This window comes from Mus caroli, unplaced genomic scaffold (assembly GCF_978045245.1).
Source record: "Mus caroli unplaced genomic scaffold, Mus_caroli_1 scaffold_6, whole genome shotgun sequence".
Classification (NCBI taxonomy): Eukaryota; Metazoa; Chordata; class Mammalia; order Rodentia; family Muridae; genus Mus; species Mus caroli.
Window position 1 is genome coordinate 45,224,453 of NW_028227261.1, and position 26,764 is coordinate 45,251,216.

General features: G+C 40.7%; 1 protein-coding gene across 11 annotated transcripts in view; it reads left to right on the forward strand.

Moving 5' to 3' along the window:
- Elavl4 (ELAV like RNA binding protein 4) overlaps positions 1-26,764 on the forward strand; it is a 144,445-nt gene that overhangs the window by 82,928 nt on the left and 34,753 nt on the right. For all 11 annotated transcript variants that reach the window (XM_085839089.1, XM_029476649.2, XM_029476648.2 and 8 more), the window contains one exon: positions 14,086-14,326. In XM_085839089.1, the coding sequence (XP_085695215.1) occupies positions 14,098-14,326 (229 nt within the window). In that variant the 5' untranslated portion in view covers positions 14,086-14,097. The remainder of the gene's footprint in view (positions 1-14,085; positions 14,327-26,764) is intronic.

Sequence of the window (26,764 nt, forward strand, 5' to 3'; positions counted from 1 at the left end):
CTTTTTCTATCATATATAGTGTGACCACACTGCTAGATCTGTAAATGGGGAAAATGTCAATAGCCACTTTGCAACTTTGTGTGAGATTGGAGTGAAGCCATGTGCATAAAGACACCAGTTACCAGTTCAGCACTTATTAGGAATCCAGTGTTGCTATCATTGGAAGGGGTCCATAGTAATCGCTTGACTAAACATTTTTCTGGGTGACCCAAAAGAACATTTGAATCAGCATTCCAACAATATCTCCATGCATTAAGAATTTCCTGTGTTCCAGGCAAGGACTTTTTCATTACAGTATCTAAGACTTTGTATACTAATTACTCATTTACGTATTTATTTACTTCCTTGCAAGCAGGAAGTCTTTCTCTCTCCCTTCTTATTCCTGGCATTTGAATTGCTTCTGGCCTATTGAATGAACTTGTATATGTAACAGCAACTAGCTTGGCTTCCATTCCTTGGACTGTTTTTGTTTGTTCTGTTTTTAAGAGCTAACTTCAGTTGTAGGGGAGGGATATTTAAACAGTGCTATAATGTAAGCACTCAGTTGTGGTTTATAACTTGCTTTCAAATACTCTTTTCAAATGTGGATTTTGACAAGAGATTCCACATGTTTTGTTAACCTTTGCTTTGTTGTTGTTGTTGTTGTTGTTGATTTGTTTTATTTTCTTTTGTTCTGAGATAAGAAGAATGTCTCCAGAGTTGGAAGAGTTTATCAAGCAAATTTACTTTGTGACTGTGATTTCAGAGGACAAGATACTGTATTCAAAGAACTCTGGTCTTTTCGGTCCCTCATTTCACTCATGAGTATCATGACAATTATTTTCTAGAAGCATAGTAGATCAGTCCTGAAAAAAATCTTAAGAATGATAATGCTTTGGTATTCTAATGTGTTTTAAAAGTCTTACTACTTATGAATTTTTTAAAATTCTAATTAGTGCTGATTCAAAGCATATTTTGAAAACAAAAAACAGTTTGTGAAGAGAAAATATTAAGTTTATTCTCTATGATCTAAAACTCATTTTCATGAGACAAACCATAAAATACATTGGAAGATATTTTAAAATAGAACAACCAGTGAATTAGACAAAGGGGATAAAAATTCCAAAGGTAAATTCTGAAGTAAGGTTCATGATATATTTATGTATTTATTTGGGTTTTGAGACAAGTTCTCACTGTGCAGCCTCACACTCCCAGCAATCCTCCTGCCTCACCCTCCTGGGTGCTGGTATTACCTGTGTGCACAAAAGTTCTCAGTGAGGCCCTATGTTCTTTACACTCAAGGGAGTGCAGATTTAACACTCATTTTCCTGATAGTATATTTTTAGTAGCTCCAAAATGACTCTGTTTGGTATCTTCAAACCAAATAAAGCCCATCCCACTGAGGACTGAGACTATTAGTGGCTTGTTGTCAGAATAAAGAATTCACCTCGATGCAGACAAAAATATTTTGATACCTATGACTCTTTTCCTCCCCACTTTGCTTCTTGTCTGTGGATTTTTTAATAAATAATGTAGTGAGAGGATGTCTGTATGGAGGAACGGGCCTTTCAAAGCATGGTGTGGAATGACACTTGACAGTGTCATGCATTCACAAGATGTCCTTGAAGATGGAGCACAAAACAGGGATCAGGGAAATTTTGGCAGCTGCAGTTGGGAAAATAAATGGCTGTTGTATGATTGGGCAGATCCTGAAAGCAGGCTCCTGCTCAAACCATGTAATTAAGAAAAGTGGGAGCTTTTGTCCAAGTGCAGAATGTTCATAATATCAGAGTTTGTCAGCCGGAGCTTTCAGAACGGCTCGGTGCTTTCCACTCCCTGATCCAGGGAGCGCACATCTTATAAATCATCTTCTCTCCTTGCTGTCCTCATGAAGGCTGATGCCAGGCGCTGAGGCAGGTGCAAGGCTGTAACCTCGCTAACTCATGCTGATTTAGGTAAAGGAGAGACTGAAGAGGAGACTGTATCAAGAACTATGGCCACTAGTGTAGGAACAGGATGTGGCCAGAGTTCCTGCCTGATGGCTCTGGGGAGGAAGAACAGCTTTTAGCTCTGTGGCTCCAAACTGAAGGACTTGCTTTTTTCATTTTTTATAACTTCCTTTCAGGTATAAAATTGCTATATTATTATAAAAATGAGGCAAATGTGGGAAAATAAAACTACAGATAAGTATAACCATCACCTGTAATCCTACTTTACTATTAGTGTATTTATCTCTCTCTCCTATTCTACAAATGTTTATATAACTGAGATAGACATTTTTCTACATGAATCAAACATATTTTCTCATTTACAAAAACCCTTTATAAACATAATCTTAGCAATTGTAGAGTACTGTTCCTAAGTCTATTCAATAAGTTATTTAACCAGCAGCCACCTCCCTTGTCAGGTCCCTGGTTTGCTATTTTCTTTTGTATACCTTATGGGGTATACTTCAGACATCCAAAAATAGAAACATAACATACAAAAAGATTGTGGCAGCTTTGACTCCTCAGGTAATCATGAGGAAAGCCATTTCACTGCTGAGGCAACCCTACAGCTTGTCTTTACTTTGGGGAAAGTGTTGCACACAAAGAATTCAAACCCACACTTCCTCCAGCCTGGGGCTACAAGCCCACCTGTGCCAGTTTGATGGGATCTGCGTCACTTCTCCAGTTCACCCAGAGAACGTGAAGCAGGATAGTGTCCAACGCAGTCCAGTCAAGTCAGAAACTCTAAGAGAGGGGAGGGGAGCGGAGAGTGTAAGTGAGCGTGGTATCACCTGTCTACCATCTCAGCCTTGAGGAGGCTGAGAGGTCACTAACCTGAGACCAGCCTAGGCTACCACTATGAGATTGGGGGGTCATGGACGGGGAGTGAATACGAATACGGCTCCGATACAATTCCCCTTCACTAATGAGCACGAAGACAGACAGCCTGTGTGAATTGAGTATGGGTACAGTTTTCTGTAACCATGCACACATACATGGAGATGCTGAGAACCTTTCTTTTCACTGATTGGCTCTACTCTAGCTTGAGCTGTTCTAAAGACAGCTGTCTTCTGTCTTTGGAACCACACAAGTGGAAGAGCTGTTGGCGTTCTAAAGTCCCCTTGAAATAGAGAAGATTATTCTCTGAGGTTTTTCCTGGAGTTACACTCCTCTGTTCCCCTTCCTTCTCCTCCTCGTCCTAACACCCACCGTCCACCTTAAGACAATAGCATTCTTTTTTAAAATAAAATCTATTTTCTACATTGATTTCTGAAATTCTTAATCAGATTACAAACATGACATTTAAATTTGGAAGTAAAGCTGCTTGCTTTCTGGGGCTAAATCTCTTTGATTTTGTTCACTCTGAGCCACTAGCTAGGTGGTTTATAAATATACAACACTTATGCTTACACGAATTGTGCCATTGGCTATTGCTTATGCATTTAATCAGAAGATAAATCTGACTTAATCAGTCTGTGGGCAGTTTTTCAAATGATTCATTAACTACTCTTTGTATGAAAGACGAAAATAATGTATTTACTATCACAACCCATCCCTATCCCAACAGGTACCCAGAGCTTATCATTATGCATTTGGATTATTTTATCCACATTAAATATCAGGGTTCCGAAGGGCTTAGTGAGTGGGATGGAAAGAGGAGGAAAGAAATTTGTTTCCACTGAAACGTGTGTGTGTGTGTGTGTGTGTGTGTGTGTGTGTGTGTGTGTTCTGGCAGAATATACATAGATCCCAGTGGAATCTAATATACATATTAGAACTAATTTTTTTACAGAAAGCTTGAGCTTGTCTACCAAATTATATTCATATTACAATGAAAATATGTGTCTTTTTAAAAATATGCTTTTAGCAAAGAAAGTCTCTTAGAGGTTTAAGGACAAACCTTCTTCCTAGTTTTCCCATTTGAGATCGCCTTGCTCCCTGGCCGTTTTGGAAAGAAGGAATGGGGTGGGGTGGGGAGGTGGCAGGGGTCAAAGAAGTTTCCCTCATCTTTCTGATGAACTTGACGGCTCACCCTGCCCCTCAGCTCTGATGAGTTCGTCATCAAAGTCTTAAAGTCAAACACCTACAAGTTTGACCAACATCACCCAGATGGACACGCTGAGAAATCATTTTAGACTCAGGGTAAAGCTCTGGAGAAAACTGTAAGGTATAAAGGAAAGTAGAGCTTATTTAAGAGAGAGAAAAAAAATTGTATGGTGTATCTGGGGAAGATTAAAAACTTGGATTTCTGTGAATTTAAGGATAATGCCTGAGAGAGATTAAAGTTTGATGATGTTGTTCCTATCACTGCTGGCCTTCTCCTTTAAGTATTAATGCTTCTTGTTCTCTCCAGCAACGTCTGGGGTTTTGGTTTTTCTCCATTGTTTGTTAAGCCCTGCCTACCTCTCTGCTCAGAGCACATTTGCCATGCCTTCTCCAGCAAAGAAGATGCTCTTTCAAAGGAATGGCACCCTGAGTTTCCCTCTTCATTACAGTCTTTGTTCAGGACAAGACATTTCCAACAGGACGGGGGGGGGGGGGGGGAGGGCGGGGGGGGGGGACCGCTACTGTGTATCAGAACATCATAGAACTCGTGGCATGTCGTTGACTCAGGGCTGTGGTTGGGGAAAGGAGTCAGCAGAGGAACTCAGGGAAGGATTGTTTATGATAAAGGGATGCATACAGTTGATTAGAAGTAATTACTTGCCTACCTCCAGTCTTTCCTGCTTGAACTCTGGATAGACAGACAGACCAAATTGTTTGTTTGTTGTTCCGCCAAGTCCTAGAACAATGCCTTGGCTTGTGATACCGTTCAGGAAACCCGTGCTGAACTGAATACACTTGTTTCAAGAATATGCTGAGAATTTACTGCCCCCAACTTCCTAGAGTAAATAGGTCTTTCTGGTTATTTGTGCATCTACTCAAATGTATTATTAAGCTGTCAGACTGTTTTTCCTGGTTGGAATTAATTTTTTTTCCCCTAGAGTTTTCTAGTTACCTTCCAGCAGACTCTACACACACTCGGTATGAATAGTGTGGGGGATCAGGGTGCAGCCTTCAGCCAGGTGCCCTGGACCAGCACAGTCTTTGTGTCACCCAGGATTTTGCCTGAGAGCCATGTTGCAGGGTTTTCTTTACCCGAAGGAGTGCAGAACATCGATCTCAGCCCTCCCTTCCTCCTGAGCACCATTAATAGCATCTGTCCCTTCATCACTGAATCATAACTGAGGTGTTGCATTTAAAATACAATTAAATTTAAAAAAACAAAAAAGTATTAACCTGAAGGGACTGGAACCAATTAAGAGCTGATTGAGAAAAGTAGAGAGGAAGCCGGGCAGTGGTGGCACACACCTTTAATTGCAGCACTTGGGAGGCAGAGGCAGGCAGATCTCTGCGAGTTCAAGGCTAGCCTGGTCTACAGAGCTAGTTCCAGGACAGCCAAGGCTACATAGAGAAACCGTGCCTCAAGGGTTGTGGGGAAGAAGTTTAAAAAGTAAAAAGCAGCCAGTGGAGATCAGGGACTTTATGAGTTGATAAAACCAGCCGTAAAGAAAGATGAAATTGGGGATGTTGTGTGGGCATTTTTTAGCAGCTTTAAAGGAGTAAGAACAGAAGTAAGGATTCATTCCTAAAATAATGTCTTCTTCAGGAACCCAGCACCTGCTATGCAGCTTTCTAACTTTGGAGGTTTGTTTTTTCAGACATTTGAAAGGCAGGTAAGATGGCATGGGTGAAGCTGTCCCACGAGAGTCTAACATCTGTGTGTCAGAGTTTTAAAAGGGTTAAGAGAGAAATGCCTACAAAAAGAATTAGGACTTTTATTTTTGTTCTCATGAATAATTTAAATCTATTTCTTTAATGGTTCGATTCAGTGACTGCCCTTGGTAAACATTATTCTTCATGCTCTTGGGAACGCTTGCTCTATTACATAAGGGTTAGTTTTTATATATAAATTTTCAAAAAGTCCTTATGCAGTGGTAAAAGAGGACCTTTAAATATCGGTGATAATATTTAACAAGATCTACACATATGTCTTACGTATGTACACTGAGACATGGCTACAGTTGGTACATTTCTTAAGCATCTTTCCAGTCTATGGAACTGCTGACAGTTAAAGGGGCTCAAAAGGAACATTATATTCTTGTAACCTTCTATGGTTCTTTCCTTGTGATTCTTTTGCATAAGTAGAATGGTGAGACCACACCTCCACCTGCAAACCAGAAGCCAGGACTGCTAGGCACACACTGATGGTATACAAGGACCTGCCCTGGGCCAGGGCCAGATGAGTGATGGCAATGAGCTCTAAGTCAGGACAGAGTCCTATGATGTAAATTTGTAACCTTTTACTTGCCTCATGAAGTAAATCTTGAAAGTGTAAACTGAGTTAAAATATAGAAATACAACAGTGATTTATGGTCTGCCTGCCATTTTTATGGACAATATTGGAGCAAGGACACAATATGAGACAGCTGGCAAGATTGATGAGGGGACTGTGCACGATCCATGAGGTGGCTCTGTGGAGCTTTACACAGTGACTGTCCTTAACAGTGAAAAGATCAGTCGACTCACTCCAGCCTGAGTTTTCCTTAATGTGTGGAAGACTGACAATGTAGAAAGAACTCATGAGCTCAAGGAAATAATACTAAAGGGACCAGAAAGACCTTTAGTTCTTAGGCATACTTTTAGAATTTTACAGTGGCCTGGCCTAATACACTTTGGGGACTTCATGGGTAAGCATACACTTTCTCATCTAATATTTGAGTCCTTTAGAAAGAAAAAAAAACGTTTGCTTGTTCAATGAGTGAATTAATTCTAAAAGCAAGAAAAATATATGAAAAGAATGATTTAGAAAAGAAGAAAACATTTTACCCTGAGATTGCATTACTACTCTTAGCTTTTCTGGTCTAACTCCCAACCTCACTTCCTAGGTGTTTTTGTCCTTCTTCTGGTCCACTCTAATAATATTGACATATCTGTAGAAGGGTTACCAATCCAGGAATAGTATGACAGTTCTGTGACAGCAAGTATCATTTTCATACCAATAAGGGCAAAGGATGGCGGAGACTTTCCGGTTCTCCTTTCTCCCCCATGATTAATTAAATGAGGTTGGAGCAAGGGTGTGGAGGGGACCCAGTGAGGGCCATGGGTGCTCTGTGTTCCCAGTATTTTAACCACATGTTCTCACCTGCCTTGATATATTGGGACTAAGGAGTGAGGCAGTAAATGGAGGACATAGAACCAGCTTCTAAGTTTACCTAGTCAGGAAGTTACAAGAAAAGTGTTGGGCTGGCAAGATGATCAGCCAGTAAAGACACCATGTCACCAGGCTTGACAACTTGAGTCTAATTCCCAGGTCCCATGTGGTTAAAAGAACCAAGTCTCAGTCTATCTCTGCCTCTCTGCCTCTCTGCCTCTCTGCCTCTCTGCCTCTCTGCCTCTCTGCCTCTCTGCCTCTCTGCCTCTCTGCCTCTCTGCCTCTCTGCCTCTCTGCCTCTCTGCCTCTCTGCCTCTCTGCCTCTCTCTTATGAACACACACACACACACACACACACAAACACACAAACTAAATCTAATAAAAATTTTGAAAGAGAGAGAAACATGTACTTTTGCTACACAGAAGGACCGAGAAATTGTCAGGGAGTTAAATAGGAAGGCTCAATTTGAGAGCTTTCAGTCTAGTAACAATAATAAATTGGCTTTCTAGGGAGGAAAGACCAGGGCATTCAACAGGTTCTCTGCTATATCCATCTGAGCCAAAAGTTCAATCTTCTGCTGAAATGAATTTGAGATAGAGATAAAAAAAGTAGAATAATAGTTTCTAGAATAGTGGTTTCCAGGACCTAGGGGTTGGGGATTGTGGAGTTACTGTTTAATAAACACAGCTCCAGATTTGCAAGAAAAAATGATTTTGAAGATAGATTGTGGTGATAGAGCAATATGAATTTACTTGATACAACTTAGTTATACCCCTAAAAATAATTAAGATGATGGATTTCTTGCTATATATACATATATATAGAATTTTATATTATAAATATAAATGTTATATATATTTATTATAAAAATAAAACTATTACAAATATATATTGACTAGAACAAGCATCTTATTAAGCATCAATTATATACCAGGCATACATTTGACTATTATTTTAAATGTGGATTTAAAAAAAAACTATATATATGTGTGTGTGTGTGTGTGTGTGTGTGTGTGTGTGTGTGTGTGTGTGTGTGAATGAGATGATAGTTAACACAGGTAGCTGTGTTTTACAGGTTGCTTGAGGTTTCCAGGAAGCGATTGAATACATGAGGACTTTCATTCATTCATTGAACAGTCTTTTATTAACAGCCTACCTATTATCAAGCTTAGTTCTGCATATACCATGTAGCTATTATACTAAGCAAGGGATGTTATCTCTGTTCTGTGGACTGTAGAGTTCCAGTCACTGGATTCCAGTCCATCTCTCACTTTAAGTAGGAGCATAACCTTGAGACAGTCCTTTCCTTTGGTTCCCAGTCTCATCACTGAAATTATGGCTCTGGGCCTGTGGTCACTAATATTCCCTGCTATCAGTTGGGTAGCCACATCATGGACTCAGTGGTGCCTGCTTCTTGTCTTTATGCCAGGTCCTATCTCAGAGCCTGGCACATCAGGCGTCCATCTCTGTTCACCCAACATACCCAGATCTAGCCATGATAGAAATAAACCCTTTTTGTGTGAGTATGATTATGTCATGTCTGGGAAGTAGAGCTATAGGTAAGTATAAATACTCTATATGGCAGCAACTGGGGTACCATGAAGGACAGAGAACATATCCACCCTCTCCACCACCACCACCAACCTGGGTGTATCTCCAGAAAAAGGCATGTGCAGTCTCTGCTCCTTCCTCTCTTCTGCAGAGATAAACAACCTAGTGATGCTCTGACAGCTGCATGGTGGCTGAGGCCTTCCCTCTCCCTTTTGTTATGTATTTTGCAGAAAAGAGTGATGGGAGGGGTGAGGTTAATGTGTGGAGTGTAAGCAATTAGTCACTCAAACCATCGACATTTTCAATGGCAGGATTTGAGTGCCTGCGTTATTGTGCACTGTTCTGATAGTTTATCCCTTAAAATTTCTGCCTGTATAATGTTTCTTAAAATATATCACGGGAACATAAAAGACTTAATGCACTGCTTTGTACAACCATTAGAGTTTGAAGTCAACCGAAGCTCCTCAAAGTTCTATCCTGGGTGCTGACAGTAATTCTGCTCTTAATTGCCATTCAGAAGAGGAGGGGGAGGCACTTTAGGGGTTTGGAGTCTGGTCAGCTGCTGTAAGACTCACACAGAATGTTTCATGAAAGTACATGTGAGTATTGAGGAAATGATATATTTGCAATGAGGAAAAAAAAAAAACAGTCCTGTTAGAATGTCAGAGGTGTTCGCCTGAGGGCAGGTGCTTTGATTTTGCCTAGCCAGCTTCTGTGCTTATTGAAGGATGAGTTTCCCACCTAATGTGTTTTCTTTACTTCTGGTCCATTTCCCAAAGTAGAGAACACAGTTGTCTTCTCTTTAATAACCTTAAAATGCCACAGCTTCGTAATCATGCTTTTAACATCCTTCTCACTTAGCAACGTCTCTCATTTCCAGGTAATGTTTTAAAAATCTTCCTCATTCATTCAGATGCCAGGTTTCATGTTGACATTTTAAATTTCTGATTGTTTTTGTTATCCCGTGATGCATTCTGGAATAAATCGTTAACACCAGTGAGGGGGTTCTCTTAACATGATCTATTCAACACATCTCCAATGGTTTCTCAGTCTTCAGACTATACTTTTCTGAAAATACTGTGTGTGTGTGTGTGTGTGTGTGTGTGTGTGTGTGTGTCTGCATGCACATATATTTTCATCAGTTCTTCTGAAAGAAGATACAAAGAATAAGTGTGTAATGTGTCCAGCACACAAAAATGACATGACCTAATTCATAGCTACCTATAGCCTGTGGAAGGAGCTCAGTGGTGAACACACTGAATTCCATGGCACTTTTTCAAAAGTTAAGGTTCAATTGGGGTTGTCGGATGTATAGATAGGGCTCAACTCTGGGAACTGACATAAATCAGGAAGCCTGCATAGGATGTGAGGAGATGTAGAAGCTGGAGGAGGAACTGAGTTATTCCGTGTAGACTTGCCGCCTCCTGGGCCTCCCTGGGACAGTTTTACCTGCAAGGGGCTCACATGGGCCAATGCTTTCATCACATATCTGACTGGGAGCTGAGCATTCAGCAAATGAAAGATGATCCTGCTAGATGTCCCTTTGAGTGCTTCAGTGTGGCGTACATTATATATATTCTATCATTAGCAGCAGAAAAGCTGCTATGGTCCAGGCTGTCTTCTTGGTCTTTGGTGAAGCTCTCTCTAAGAAGGCTAAAGTGAGAAAGGTGTTTCTCAAAAAAGGAAGGCTGTAAATTGTGTAACAGATTTGGGGAGGGCGTTTGAAGTGTGGGGTATGGTTTGGTTTTTTGTTTTTGGGAGGGGGTTGTTGTTGTTGTTGTTGTTGTTTTTAAGAAAACTCAAAAGCTGGTTAGCCTGAGCTTCTGTGCGATATCATTAAAACAAAATTCAAAAGCTGGTTACCCTGAAGTTCTGTCAGAGAGACCTCCTAAATGGATGCATTCTGGTTTTGAAGTTCACTGCTGACTCAGCAGTGTTTCCTGTGTTTGTTATCTGGGACATAAAGAGGATGGGGCAACACAGCAAATGGACGCAGGTCGCAGGCCCACATAGTTCAAGGGTGGGACCCAGGAGAAAGATGCCTCCCAGCCAGGGGTCCTGCTGATGCCCTGTGACTTCATCGCTGTTAGCATGTTCGCAGCAGCCCTGACTCTTCTAAACCCTGGTCTCAAGGACAAAGCCACTTTCTAGGTATAGTTCTCATCATTAATCCTGAGGACAGCTTCAGTTAAAAGCCTTCTCAGAAGCCTTTTGCTTTCTCTTCATGGTCTGGACCAGCTTTCTGGGTTCCTACAGTTGACCTGAGACCAAGAAGGAAGTTCTGGTGATGTGAGAAGTGGAGCCACTTAAGTTACTTACACGATGGTAAAGAAACTTAGAGGCTCTCCATCTTCCTCGATCTGCTTTATTTCCTTGGCTCTTTTCAAGACTCCTTGTTTTCCTTTCGGTTTCATTTCCCATATGTAACCATCAAAGGAGGAAATAAAGGAACACTCACCTGTGTTGGACATGGGGAGAAATAATAGTTGTGATGCCTCAAGGCACCGTGTGCTCCAGATACCCATTAACAAGAACTCTCATTCTAAAGGCAGCAGTGCATGCTGGCCTTCATTCCAGCTCAGCAAAGGAGGAAATGAGCTCAAAGCAATGAAGTAGCCTGCCTGAGATCACATGGCTAATAAGAGATAGAACTAGAATTTTAAGACACCTTAACAACAACAACAAAAAAAAAAAGTTCCTGGGTGGGAAAGATGCCACACCATGTAAAGGGACTTGGCACCAAGCTTGAAAATCTGAATGTAATCCCAGGAACCTACATACTGGAAGGAGAGAACCAACTCCTGCAAGTTATCATCTGAAATCTACATTTATGTTATGGTATGCACACATATGCATGCATAAGCACAGACACACATTAAAATAAAATTTAAAAAGTTTTAAATTCTAATCAGACATCACATAACTCATGCCTTTAAGCTCTGCATTTGGGACCCTGATGCCAAAGAATCCTAAATTGAAGATCATCCTTGGCTTCATATATGTGCATAGATACATAATAATTAATAATAATTAATAATAATAGCAACAACAACAATAATAAGTGAAATTCTCTTAACAGCAATGTTTATATTGCTATGACTAAAGACAACATTAAAAGGAAAGGAATGAATTATTCCTTTTTACTACACCACTCTGCTTCAGCTGACAAAAATGAATAAAAACCAAATTTTATTTAAAAAATGAACAAATATTGAAAAATGTGGAACAAGGTATTCATGTATTCATTCTATGCTGACAAGAATGTTAAGTGGGTGTATGCACTTTGAAAACCCAATGGCAGTATCCATTAGGGCTTATCATACATATCCCTTATGACCCCAAAATTGGAATCCCAGAAATATGTATAGATATACCAGAAGACATGTGCCTAATGCTCACTGTCATTAGATCAGAAGTAGAAGCAGCGTAGATGTTCACCCACAGATAAGTAAAACGTATTAACCCTATGCAATAGAATGCTCACTGAAGAAGAGCAGCCTATGGCTGTATGTCTGAACACAGATGCCACTTCAGATATGTGACAAGCCACAAAGGAGTCCATATGGTGTTTTTATGTATATGAAGTTTGAGAGGGGATATATACAATGTATGGACTGAACATTAGAATTGTGGTTATTTTGGTGTGGCTGATGTAAATAAGGGTCAGGGGAAGAGAACTTCTGTCATTCTAGTCATGTTCCAGTTATGACCTAGAGGAGGTTACCCAGGTCTGGTCACTTAGTAACCACTTATGAATTGTAGCCTTAATGTTTTATCACATATTTGTTGTTGTTACCAAAATGTTTTGTTGGCACTCTTACAGTAATCATCTGAAGGTATGGTTATCAGATGTCATCTGTCCCTAGTTTTCCTAAGTGCTGAGATATAGAACATACTAGAATATGTAGCATGGTCCCCAGTAGTTGATGACAATTCCAAAGGCAATGGAACCCATATCATGATGGACAATTTCTGAGTTAGGTTTCTGTTGCTGTGATAAGACCATGATCAAAAGCAACGGGGGGTAGGGGGGAGGAAGAATTTGTTTGCCTTCATATCCCTATCCAGGATCACATTCCAGTGAGGGAAGCCAGGACAGGAACTTGAGGCAGAAACCAGGAGGCAGGAACTGAGGCAAAAACTATAGTGGGACACTGCTTACTGACTTGCTCATCCTATCTTGCTAAATTTGCTTTCTTACACAGCCCAGGACCTCTTCAAGGGGTGGTACCACTTACAGGGGCCTCCTACATCAATCATTAATCAGGAAAATGCCCCTACAGATTTGTCTACAAGCAATCTGATGGATGCATTTTCTCAATTGATGTTTCCTCTTCCCAGATGATCCTGGTTTGTGTCAGGTTGACATAATCACAACCAACAGTCAACTAGGAAACAATACTATAGTCAAGAATAAGGGGGATACTGGTGGTCTCTATTTGGGGCCAGAAAATCTGGGTACAGACCCAGATACTGCTCCACATTTCTACAGCCAGTCACTGGATGTAAACAGGAATAATGAAATACCTGTCCCCCTACCACTAGTCTTCTGTATGCTGGGACCTCTGAAGAGTACATGCTCCTAAGGATGGGGACTCAATTGTTTTTGCATGCTTCCTGGGACAGTTCAACGGATATTTATATTAAGAGACACTCCCCTTTGAATAATAAATAAGAGCAGTAGGCTATGCTAGATCAAACATGAAGGTCTAGAAGAAAAAAATATTATTCTTATTTGTGTTTTTGTTTGTATTATTAGAGACACCAGGAAAAAAAAGTAACAGAATGGTTTGATTTTGTTTTAACTAGATGACTTTGCATCTCCCCCTAAATGCACCTATGACAACAGGAGTTTGATCAGTATTTGAACACCAGTGGAAATCTAAGACCTTCCCATATGGAACAGCCCTGCTTAATTTAATGTCATTTTATTTTATGAGATATTTAATAAACAGGTACTGTATTTGATCTTGTGAGTTTAGTCCTCTATATTTAGCTTTTTCAGCTTTAATGGAACTATAATTTTAATCATGATTATTACTTTACATTTTAATTATAATTTGGTGTGGCTTAAGTATACATTTCTGAGAGTGATTGTGTAATGAAAACAGGAATTAGCTTTTCATTAACAAAATAATGGGAGATTTCCCACTGCATTCTAGTCTGTGTTCAAAATCAAGGGGCTGGTCTAAAAATAGCAAGGGGAACTTAACATCCTGGTTAAAAATGTGCTTCTAAATTGTCTGTGTTCACAGCCCAGTCTCTCTGCTCCATCTTGCCTCATCTTGTTCTCTTTCTTTTCAGCAAATAAAATCTAGAAAGAGGCTTTGTGTCTTCTGAGATTTCAAAATACTTAATTTTTTTTTATTTAGATAATTAGCACCATGGAGCCTCAGGTGTCAAATGGACCGACATCCAATACAAGCAATGGACCCTCCAGCAACAACAGAAACTGTCCTTCTCCCATGCAGACAGGCGCCGCCACAGATGACAGCAAAACCAACCTCATCGTCAACTATTTACCCCAGAATATGACCCAAGAGGAATTCAGGAGTCTCTTTGGGAGCATTGGTGAAATAGAATCCTGCAAACTCGTGAGAGACAAAATCACAGGTACGCTCTTCAACATTCAGGCTAGGGATTCACAGCAGACCTCAAATACAGTGCACGTGTGTGGTAGAGCATCTGAGCACCTACATCACATGTTCTACATATAAGGATCGTGTGCATACACAACATAAATTCATACCATGTACACACATGTACACCACAGGATCCTGCAGACTGAAAAGACTAGGAAGATTTTGAAGCTTTTTCACCTTAATGTAAAATGAGCCTTTGGTTTTATACTCATTTATTCTTGGTCCGCATGCTTCTCCTTTTTTTTTTTCTTTTTAGACAGGGTCTCATATATCTAAGGCTAGCCTTGAACTGACTGGGTAGCTGAAGATGCCTCCACTTTCTGACTGCAGGGATTACAGGCATGTACTACTGTGTCTGGTTTTATGGGCACAGGAGTATACTACTGTGCCTGGTATTCTGACCACTAGAGATAAGGGCTTCATGTATGCTGGGCAAGTGCTCTACCAAGTGAGCCATTTCCCTAGCTCTTCTTTTGCACTTTGATCCTGAGTTCTCTCCTCCCCTGTGCTCCACGCTGCTTTTATTCCTTTCTTCTGTTCTCAGACATTTGGTTTGTGCCCAGTTTTCCTCCATATGTCACGACAAGTGTTTTAAAGAGGGCCAAGTAGGATGACATAATTGCTCTTTGTCTCTGAGACGAGCAAGTCCCAAAGATAACAGATAATTCTAGAATGTAAATACAGAAGAAGGGAGATGCTTAATGAAGATATGTAAAGGAGATATTTTATCTCATATATTTGTTCATCTTGAAGATAGTCTTTACTTGATCATTTTCTTCTTGACCTTGTACTTAAAAACAAAGCAATGCCCTTATCCCCATATGACCTCAATAATTAGGGTTTTGATGTTTTTGTCAGACAATTATACTATGCCTGTTTGGTGGGGGGAGGGTTCAATATAATCTTACTGGAAGTGAGAATATTTTCCTTAAAAAATTAATGAGCTGCATAATGAGAGCAGTGAGGCTGCTTCCAGAGAGTGCTCTACTGCAGTCACTCACATCAGCCTTGAGTCCCTGTCAGTTGTGAATGTTGACTGCCGTGTCAGTTTAACTGACAAGCAACTGGCTTGCATAAGTAAAAATGAAGATCTGTGATTTAATCAGGATAAGACAGCATCCCCCTTTTAAATCAGATGCCACAATGTATACAGGTACATACAAATAAATACATTCGTTTACTCTTCTAATTCACACATAAATGTCCCCCCCTTAAATAAGTGCTATTTGCTACAGTGTAGGTCACACAGTGCCCCTAACACAATTTCTTTAGCTGTACTTATCTTAAGAGTATATTGCAAGGATGAACTGAGAGACTGTCTGTATCACACCTAGCAGGGTGGCTATTGGATAGAAGTCTTTAGCTGGTGGGGAGTGCTATTTATGAAGATATAGCTACTATCCTTAAAGGAGTGCGGTCAAGATGGAAAGCTGATACCCAGCCTCCCTAACAGGACCAGGCTTTCCAGCTCTTACCCACGTGTACTGGATCTTCTATTCTTTAACAAAAATGCCTGTACTTTCATAAAGCCGATGTTTAGATTCCTTGAATAATCTTTACATAATGGGATGATAATTCAAACCAAATTAAAACCAGTTAACCATATGATTCTTCCTCCCACTCTTATATAGAAAAATGTATTTTTGGTTTTGCCTTACATTCTAAATAGGGATTCTGCAGGCTCCATTAGTGAGTGGGTATTACTAATCACCTTTTCAGGAGAGTTCCCTTGGAATGGTAGTGAGATTTTTTTTTAAGTACTGATTCATGGTGTTGTTCCTTGTTTTCTGAAGACTCATGTTTAAACAAGCAGATTCCTTTACTGAAAGAATGCTAATTTGGTAGTTCACCGAGTGGATCTGAATCGGAGTGACAGCTTCGAAGACAGCCTTTAATTTGGTATACAAAACCAAAATTGTCAACTCTGCGTTGTTTAGCACCCTATCAAGCGCAAGCAGAGACGTACAGCAGCATCTGGCCTTAAAGATGAAGCTTATGGGTTCAAGGCAGAAATACAATTTGGGCATAAATTTATAATTGTGTAATTTTTTATTTCTGGGGAAAAAACATATTTGTAGAGAACTTGTGGGAATGAGGCAGGGAAATATAGAGAGAGCAGAGATATTTGCCCTCATTTGGTAGCAGTGTTTAATAAAAGTAGAACTTATGGTTGTAAAGAGTGCTTATTAAATTCTTCATTTACACTACCTAATTAATTCTAGCATTTTAAATTAACAGTGAAACTGGTCCCTGCTGTACCATTCCATAGATGCAGCATATTTTCTCCATCCGCCCGTTGTTCAGGTTTAATTGGCTACGCTAAAAGTCAGAGAAGGGAGAGATGGGCCTGTGGGGAGGTAGGGAAGGATGAGAAACACTCTAGGAAGACCCTCAAAGGCCTGCTGTGGGGTTCAGTCCTAACCCAGGTCAGCAGGAGTGAAGTATCACATCAGACAAGTGCAAAGGCTGCAGCGGGTCCAGAAGTCAGGGTGAATGACATCAGAGGTATTTTTGTTGCCCTGAATTTTAACATGCCAGTTCCCCCTTCTCCTCCAACACCTCCTACAGATCCCAGTGCATCTTGATCCTGTGAAGTTTACAAGAAGTTCTAAATATCCAGTGGGAGGGTTGGGGGAGGGGTGATAAAAAGATAAGAATTTAAGATTAAGATTTCCCAACCCCAGTCCACTCCCTAGGAGAGAATGGAGACAGGGTCTTATAAGTTCAGATTGGTTGACTCTTGGCCCTTACTGACTTCTCCACGTGAAAATGCACAAAAGAAACTTGGTCAAAGATTTTAATGATAAGAGGACACCATGAACAAACACTTAGTGCTAGGTACTTGCTGAACACCGCACATAGCTCACGGTCTCACCATGGAGTACCGCTTCCATTTTCCTAGAAAAGAAAATGAAGCCAGGCTAAGTAGCACGGACATCCTCTGTGAGCTCAGGAATCCCTTAAAAGCTGGATTTTATTCTGGAGTATGTGCAAGGAAGACAGCTAATCCCCTCCCCATAACCCAAAGCAACACTGTGTTCCTACGAGGAGAGGTTGTTCGCTGCCCTCTGGAGAACATCCCTAATGTGCCATGCCCTTAAACAAGACTCCTGTGTATGAAGAGAATCATGGATAACAATATTTGTCATCCACTGGGGACATAATTCAACCTGTATCTTTCTTCAACATTCAGGCAAATTTTCAAGAGCACCAGATTTCAGACTCCCTTATAACGCTCCTGGACATCTTTGTCAACTTACTAAGCAATGCCTTCTCTGAAACATTTGATTTTTCATTTTACAATTAGGAAAAGACACTTCATCTAGGTAGCCAGGAGAGAAAATATATTTCCTGAGTTGTTTCTGGGTATAGCCATGGGCACATCTTGTCACACAAAGCTACGTCTCCGAGTTTTTCCTCCATCCACCTGCTGCTAAAGATAAAGGGACACGCCCTATGACCCTCAAGGTTCAGGCAAAGAACACCAAGCCTGGGTAAAACTATGTATTTCTCTGTGGACTTCTGAGAATTCATTTAGGTTCCTAGTTTTTGTTTTGTTTTATTGCCCTTGGCTTTTGTTTTGCTTTACCAAATACAGATTTCTGTCTGACTGGCATTTTAGGGAAGAAGCATACAGCTTAGCCAGGACAGAATCAGGTGAGTCAGGTATATATAAATCCAGTTCAGCTGTGATGCTAAATTTCATTATTATAAATGTCAGCCCCTCCCCAAAAGGAATAAAGAAGGAGGTAAAAATAACAAAAGAAAATCCCTAGAGGGAGCTGGGGACAAACTCAGTGTTGGCTTGCCTGCTTAGCATATGTAGGCCCTGGCAACCACCACCACCACCACAACAACAACAACAACACAACAAAGACCTAAACCCCTCTATGCGCATCTGCACAGGAATAGCTTTTAAGAATAATTTTATGGCCATTTTAGTGAAGTTAGAGCTCTACAGGAGTTTTTGAGAATAGAGCAGTCCACACTGAACATTGCACACTGGTATGTAGACAGACCCTCAGCACTCTGGTGCTTTAAGAAAGTGGATGTGTTTGCTGATGCTGCTGCAGATTAGAAAGATGGATAGAGGCAATAAAGGCAAAGAAATAGAGCTGACATTTCAGGTGAAGAGCAAAAGCTCTCCCTCTGTGCTTTGGCCAAAGGAAGTACAGTTCCAAGGTGGAGGGGGCTCTTTGGAAGCCGTGGTCCAATATGAAGCAGCATTGGCAGATGAACTTAAGTATGCTGAAAATAATTACGACTTTTCTCAACACTAGAGTTTTCCCTTTATAACACATTTTTGACTTAGTATCACCATTCAGTTGTAAAAACAGAACAAGTGGGTAAAGACCCACCAAGCACTCTGGGTGCCAGGGTGAGTTCTTTGCCAGAATTTTTGTACCTGACTTTAGCTCTAATTTAAAAGGGAAACCAACTCCATTTCAGTATAGAGGCACCAGAGTTCTTCCTCTGTCTGTGAAGGGCTAAGCAGCCTCCATGCCTCTAATGAATTGAGACTGGGATAGAGCACAGCAGGCGTGAGCCTTTCTCCATAGAGCTTACAAGTGAGGGGCCTGACAGACGGCATGATCTGAAAACTAGGAGAGGAGAGTGAGGCTCCAGGCTTGTTCTATTTCCCCTCTGCTTTCAGGGAACTGGATTTGTAGGAACACTGTGAGACTTCGGTCATATATCTCTGAGATGGCTATATATAAATAAAATAAAATAAAATAAAATAAAATAAAATAAAATAAAATAAAGGAATCAGAAAAAAAAAAACAAAAAGCTCTAAATTCTGAGAAGACTTTGAATTTATTCCTAGAAAATGATGTCAGGCATTGGATGAATTTATTAGACTAATCTCCTAAAGAATCAAGCAAAGACAAGGAAGAATATCTGCTGCTTTTGGCGTGTCATAGGCATCCTAATGAGTTTCTGGGGGAAGTGTTCTGTAGCAGCTCACTCATAGAATATTAGTACATTGGGATTCCTGGAGAATGATGGGGCTGCCACTGTCTGATAAGCACCTTCCTTCACTAAGCATTGTGCTCAAAAGACAGAGTCCCATCGGATCCTCTGCCTCCTTTTCAATGAAATTTGCAGTTGGGGGTAAATGAGCAACTTCCCTAAGTTGAGTCACTCAAGTGTAGGAGCTGATACTTGAATCCAGCCCAGTCTCACTAACCATGAGTTGCCCAGTGTGCACTTTATATCTAACTGCTTCCTGCAAAACATTCAGCTGACTTCTCCCCTTTCCAAACCAAACCCAGGTTGTTTTATCGGCATTGGAAATGGAAAGTTTTCAATAAAGGGAAAAGGTAATAAGAGCTCAGAATCTTTTGATTGGGAAAATAGCACATAAATATATGCATTTAAAAAGAAAGATTCTGAATTCAACAAGTCACTGCTTACCTGAAATCAAACCTAGAGTAATTTTCTATGTATAGCTTTTTTTTGATATTATAATATAATTGCATCATTTCCCCCCTTGTTTCCCTCCAATTCCTCCCATATGCTCCCCACCTTAAATCCATGGCCACTTTTTCAATTAAATTGTTGTGTATTTTAAACTTCTGATTTTCTTTTTACTTCTTGAAATGCCTTGTATCATGTTCGCCTTTTTCTCTAAGCACTGCATTGCAGTGGAAACTGCCTTAGGTTTCAGTGTCGTCAGACCCAGCACAACTAGGTATAGCCAAGAAAAAAACCCAAGATTGACTCTCTAAATGAAGTTTTCTTATGTGCACACGCAAAGGATACTTGTTAGTGAGGGAAAGAGTGTAGGAAATTGCTTTCGGCATGTTTTGCTCTGACCTGGAAAGATGCAGGCCACTAGGTGCCCTGGTTTGCATGTACCACCTCCCTGAGGCCACTTTACATGTGTGCCACAAAGAAGAATAAACAAGGCTTGATGTGTTGACTTGGAGGGGGATTGATCACTGATGACGGATGTTAAGGGGAAACTTTTTAGATGGAGAGTAAATTTGGAAGTCTACAGGGACTGCAGACTAGGAGTAGAGGAGTCTACCTTGTGAAGGAGAACAAGACTGTGGGAACATTAAGTGTAGACAGCAAAGCGTGTAATTATCGTGCCCCTTACACACCCACCAAGGGCAGTCAGAGACCTTCCATTGCTCCTAATTAGAACTTCACAGTTGAGTGGAGCTGTGAGGTTTAGGGTTTGTGCTGGCACATCAGGATTCTTTCAACGGTGTTTTGGTTTTGTTTTGTTTTGTTTTGTTTTGTTTTGTTTTGTTTTGTTTTGTTTTCCAAAATAAAAGTACTCAGGATTACAGACCAGCTGTGGTTTCCTTTGCCTCCTGGTTATCTACCCCTTGTCTCCCCCTCCAAATTTGACAGTTCTGCCCAGATTCCAACCTTGGGTAGGGAAATATCCTCTCATCCCAGGAGCAGTGTCTCAATGGCTTTTACCTAGGATATGAGTCTTTGGAAAGAGCATGAGAGAAATGATTCGTAGCAGTGCAAGGTAGAGTGGCCAGGTTGATTGCAAGTGGGCACGAAGCACTAAGGAAATGTCGGACTGAACGTCCCACCATTATCTGAAAGTGTAAGTCATCACATGTGGGGCAGGAGGCAAGTGCCTTCTGAAAGTGTAAGGGAAATTCACTTTCCTCATTGGAGAGGTGTGGTGGTGATGACTTCCTTTCTGGTCTGCCCCACTCCCATTCTGCATCTCCCTTAGGCTCTTAACTGATGAACTCTGTGCCTGCCTACACCCCAGGAGAACTAAAAATCTCTCAGGTTGCCTTTTTGGATTTTCTACAGTGCCAAATTTGATCTTTGATAAGTGAGGATATTTCTAGATTGGAGAGAAGATAAAATTCAGATAGAGGCCATATATCTATCTGTGTAAGGCTTTTTACGTTTGTACAGCATTTTAACCAGCCAACAGTATTTATTTAGTGTCTACTCTCTCAATCCAGAAATACGTTAATCTCTTCCCTCTCTTAAACTCTACCAGGGTTTATGAGGAAGTCCAAAAATAAATGACATGCTACTACAGGGACAATAAGCAAGGAAAGGTCAGACATTATGTGTCCTTCATCAGCCCACAGATATAAAAGAGACAAGTGACCGTCTTCTGAAGCATAGCCACCTTTTCTGTTTTCTAAAGTGGTTTGTTGTGATTTGGTTTTTTATCAAAGCCCAATCTTACTTTTCTACCCCTTACTGTTACTATTATGGAAAAAAGCTGGTTTGATGAGTGAGTAAAGGACTTAGTGCCAAGCATGGGGATCTGAGCTTGGATCCCAGCACCCATGTCAAAAGCCTAGAGTGGTGGTACATAGCTGTTCTCCCAGTGCTGAGGCAACAGAAGCAGGGAGGTCCCTACAGTCCAATGGCCACCCAGTTCTAGCCAAACCAGTGAGCTCCGGGTTCAATGGCAGACCTTCTCAAAATGAAGTGGAGAGCAATTGAGGAAGATACCTGATACTGACATCTTGCCTCTATGTGCATGCACACACATATACAAACACATAAGCACATATATACCACATACACACACACACATGCATGTGCATGCACAAGTCTTTGGAAGGACAACACAAGAGAATTGATTGGTAACAATGCAAGGTGGAGACTTGACAGAATGCCTGCTATGTTATAGCTATGGTGATAGGCATACAGTATCTGTAATTTCACTGAAGATTAATATTTTCCAGGATCAGTGATTATTACCCCATTTTGCAGATGAGGATGCCAAGCCTAGAATTACCTGATGAGTCTGTTCAGCCATAAAACCTGTAATTTTTCTATTATCTTACCATTCTGTTCCTATCAAGTGAGAGTGAAGACAACATTCACTTTGAATATTCAAAGTAAAGAGTGACAATGGACTGAGATGCTCAGAATAAGTATCCAAAAAAGTAGCCCTTAAACATAACAAAACATAGATTGTAGAAAATCAATATATAGTAAGGAGGCCATTGATTCAAACTTCAGAGGTATTGCTAAAGAGTCAATGTTTATGCCTCCTCACCCACCAGACTCATATACTGAAGTACTAGTCCTCAGAGTAACTGGAAATAGGACCTTTGCCCAAGTAATTAAGGTTAAATGATGTCATATGGATAGGATCCAATAATATTAGTATCCTAATGAGAAGGAACAGAGAAAGCAGGCTCTCTGTGTATCTGATGTCAGATGAGGCAGTCCTCTGCATGCCAGAAAGAGGGCCCTAGCCAGGACCGGACCATGCTGGTACCCTCATCTTGGGCTTTCAGCCTCCAGAACAATGATAAAATTTATTCATTTTTTTAAAAATCTATCTGAATAAGAATATTTTTGTTATTAGCAGCCCAAGCTGAGTAATATGAACATTATCAAAGAATAGTGAGTGGAGCAGTTAGAGTCACTTCACAAGGAAAGTTTTGCATGCCCTCTTTGTCAATGAAGGAACTACAACTCAGGGAGATTAAATGCTTCACTCAAGGTTACAGCTAATAAAGGAAGCTGAGATTTCCGCCCAAGCCTGATAATGCCTCCTACTTTGCTAATAAACAACCATACCAACACAGGAGATAATGGCTGTCACCCTTCTGAGGTCAGGTGCGTGTTTGCTCACTGACTCTTTTTCCACGTCCATTTCTTTATAAGTCTGATTTTTTTTCCTAATCAGCTCTTATTTCATACTTGGAAGTCTGGTGATTCCAAGCTCAGTGACAGAACGTGGATACCCGAGATAAGATGACAACTCTCAGTACTGTGGCTACTCAGGGATTTCTCAGCACTTTTGTCTTGGATAAGATTAAGTAATTCCCACCCATGGAGTAAGCACGGTCTTTGCTCACATTAGCTGTCAGAGGATTTTCTTTTCAGTGCCTCCTTTCACCTGTAGAAGCATCCAACACAGACAACTGTCTAATCTTACTTTACAAGTACGCCAGGGAAACCCAAGGAAGACTTGAATCAATCATGTGGCTATTTTCCTTGCTCTTTCCTGCTGCTCCTCCTCCTGCTGCTGCTGCTGCTGCTCCTCCTCCTGCTCCTCCTCCCCCTCCTCCTCCTCCTCCCTCTCCCCCCCCCCACAATCTCCATCCTTTTTCTTTCTGCCTTCTTATTTACACATATGCCACTTTGATCTGAAAGAACTTGAGTTGGCTTATAAGATAAAGAGTTAATATTAAAATAGCTCATCGGCAGAGAGAAATAGAGACAGAAGAGTAAAAGAGACACCAGAAGAAAGTTAGTAAATAAAATGTGTGTCTGAGAACGAACAGACAAGCTAGCCAGAGTTCTCTTGTATAGGAAGGAAAAACAGATGTGACAACCTTTGTCGCTTTTTCAAGTGTCAACCAGGAGCTCTATCCTGTGTTCCCAGCTTCTTCATAGCCCTTTCTCTGGATTTCCAGGTGTCTGGTTGTGGTGTCAGCTGCCAGCTATAACACAAGACAGGCTGCAAATCCTGAAATCATATACTCAGAGCTTCTCTTTGCTCTTATCTGTTTCCTGGGCCCAATTTGGATTGATTTGGGTTTTTTTTTTTTAATAGCAAAGGCTGACAGTAACATGGAGAAGCTGCCTGAATGGAGTCCCTGTTTGTATATGAGATATAGACAAGGTGCTAAGAGAGCAGCTCCAAAACAAGCTGTTCTTGCCTGCTGCTCTTCCGTGAAGTGCTACCTTGAGCCTCTGTAGTCTTCTCCCTCCCTTTGGGTCTCAAGGTTGAGCACACAGGATTGTTTTTTTTTAAGTCCATGGCTTCCATTTTTTGGTGAGGTTCTGGTCCAAAGGTCTGGCCAGAACCCCAATCTGGACAATAAAGAGGAATCTGGACTGTCATTCTCATGTTTTGGTACTGACCATGAAATGGAAAACAATTCTTATCTACCTTTCCTCTTTCCGCATCCCTCCGAATCAATGCAGCCTTGCAGACGAGACAGCGACATGAGTACAAAGGGAAGGGCCCTACCCTAGCGCCACTCTCCCTAAACATACTCACATCCACCAAATAGTGTCTGCTCAGAATACCAAATAGCACATCAAACCATCCCAAACAGACAACAACTTCAGTAATACCCTGCCTTCCCTGCCACACACACACTGACAGATGAGTGGGGATGTCCTGTGTGTTGCTTTACTACCACCGCATACCATGCCTTCCTCAATATCCAGGAAAGAGGAAAACTCCCTCCCCTCCCTTACTTCATAGCCCTTGTGGGTTCAAATGTGGTTACATGTGTGAAAGCATCTTGCTGCAACGATGAAAGACTGGTTTGATGGGTTTGTACGACTGTGAGTGGAAGTCTTTAGCTCAGTATTTGAAAATATCAAGATAAAATGTAAGATTATTTTAAGAATTAGACCATTTTAAGGGCTGGTTCAATCAGTTAAGTGTGTGCAAGTTAACTTGAGTTAGACCCACAGAACCTATAACTCAACAACAACAAAGAACAATCATGGTATTATGTTCTTACAAGCCTCATGCTGAGGAAGCAGAGACAGGCGGATCCTTGGAGCTCACTAGCCACCAGCCCTGCCTACTAGTCAAGTTCCCAGCCAGTGAAAGAATCTATCTAAAAAAAAAAAAAAAAAAAAAAAAAAAAAGATGGTGCATGAGAAATGTCACCAAGATTATCCTCATACCTACACATACATGAATATATACATACATGTGCATACTTACACACTATATATGTATATATATAACATTACATGTGTATATTATAATTTTAAGATAATTAGGCCAGTACAATAAAAATAGAAGGATCTACCAGGTTCTTGCTCTAGCATTGGCTGCAGGACTTTCTGTGTATCAGGGCATTCTGTGCCTTAGCTGCTTCCATAAATGGGGTTAATAGTGCTTCTTGCCTTCCTGAGTGTTGTGAGATTGGATGAGATGCTAATATTCTGGTGAGTTTTTGAAGTGATACTGGTTCAGGATATTACTGTGGTCACTCAGAAGATAGGATGCTGTAATCAGGGGATTTATAATGGACAGGCAAATAGTCAACACCCTGTGATAAGCCAGCTTTACTTTCTAGTCTGCCTTCCAGATGTTTTGTTCAGTTATCTACGTGCATCTCAGCAAAAGCTGATTAACTCTCTCAGACATCAGTGTCTAACTGTTATTAATGCTCGAGCTGATCAAATTACATTGCCACAGATCCAACTTGTGCTGTTAATATTAGATTTTGGATTCCGGTCTATAATGAATGATTTTTCCTCCATGCATTGGAAAAATTGGTTAGCTGAGTTCATAAGAAAGTTTAATTAGCAAGCTGTTTGTGAAAATAGCGGTGGTGAATCATCACTCAGAATGAACTAACATTTCTCAGGGTTGAGTTTGTTCTTCTCTTCCCTGAGCAGCCACGCAGGATCCTTTTGTTTGTCAAGCTGGCACATGCTGCCCACTTGAACTGCACCATGTAATAAACTAATAACAAAACCAGCAGATTCTTAAAGCCAGAAGGAAGGGGAGGTGCGGGGTGTCTGTATTTGTGCATATGTGTCTGTGTCTTCCAGAGGAATAGCACAGACTTCCTGGAATCCAGCACTGTGCTAGGCAGAAACCTAGTGATTAAAAGCTAGACTGCCCCCAATACACCCCAGCCTTCATAGCTGTACAACAGGTATTCTCACCCTCTTCTCCTCAGTTTCCTCACTCCTAAAATAAAAACATTCATAGAATTATTGTATAGGTATCAGTATGGGTAAAATAAACCAAACATCATCTGGTATGTAGTAATATCACTCTTATACCAGTTCTATGAGGTGTACGTATTATTATTCCTATTTTACATTTGAGAAAATATGTTTTTAAAGAAAGACTAGTTAACTGATTCAAGGTCATGTGTCTTCTTGGTAACATGGCAAGGTTGAACCGTGTGTGTTTGACTCCAAAGCCTCTATTTTTATCTTCTACACTAATAACCTCCCAGAGTCGGATGTCAGTATAGATACGTTCTCTCCCCCTTCCCTCCCCTCTATGTGTAGCTCATTGCATTAGAACGAAGTTATACCAACATAAAAATGTGTCTTCAGCTTTCTGATCCCCTCCCACTACAGCTCTATGCTGTATCTAGCTGGTCTTAGAAGCATGACTGTATGATGTCTTCTGAGAAGTGGAATCCCAGACAGTGGCAAGGGAAAAGAAACCTTGAAAGTTTGCTTCCCTCGTTTTCCTCTGGCTCTCTGTTATCTCATAAGAAGTATCTCAGTGTTGAGAACCACCTTATGGTAATTATATAGTGATAAGACTCTGAACAGTCCTGTTTCAGAGAATAATGTTCACTTAGGAATCCCATTGGTCTTTTCCAAAACTGTTTAGTCTGCAGTGAGTTGTGTTTTAATTTTAAAGGGGGCTCTTTGACAAAATGAGTGAACTGCAGTGAACCAAGAAATGGGCATTTCTTTTAAAATCCCTCTTCTGTGCTAACATGAA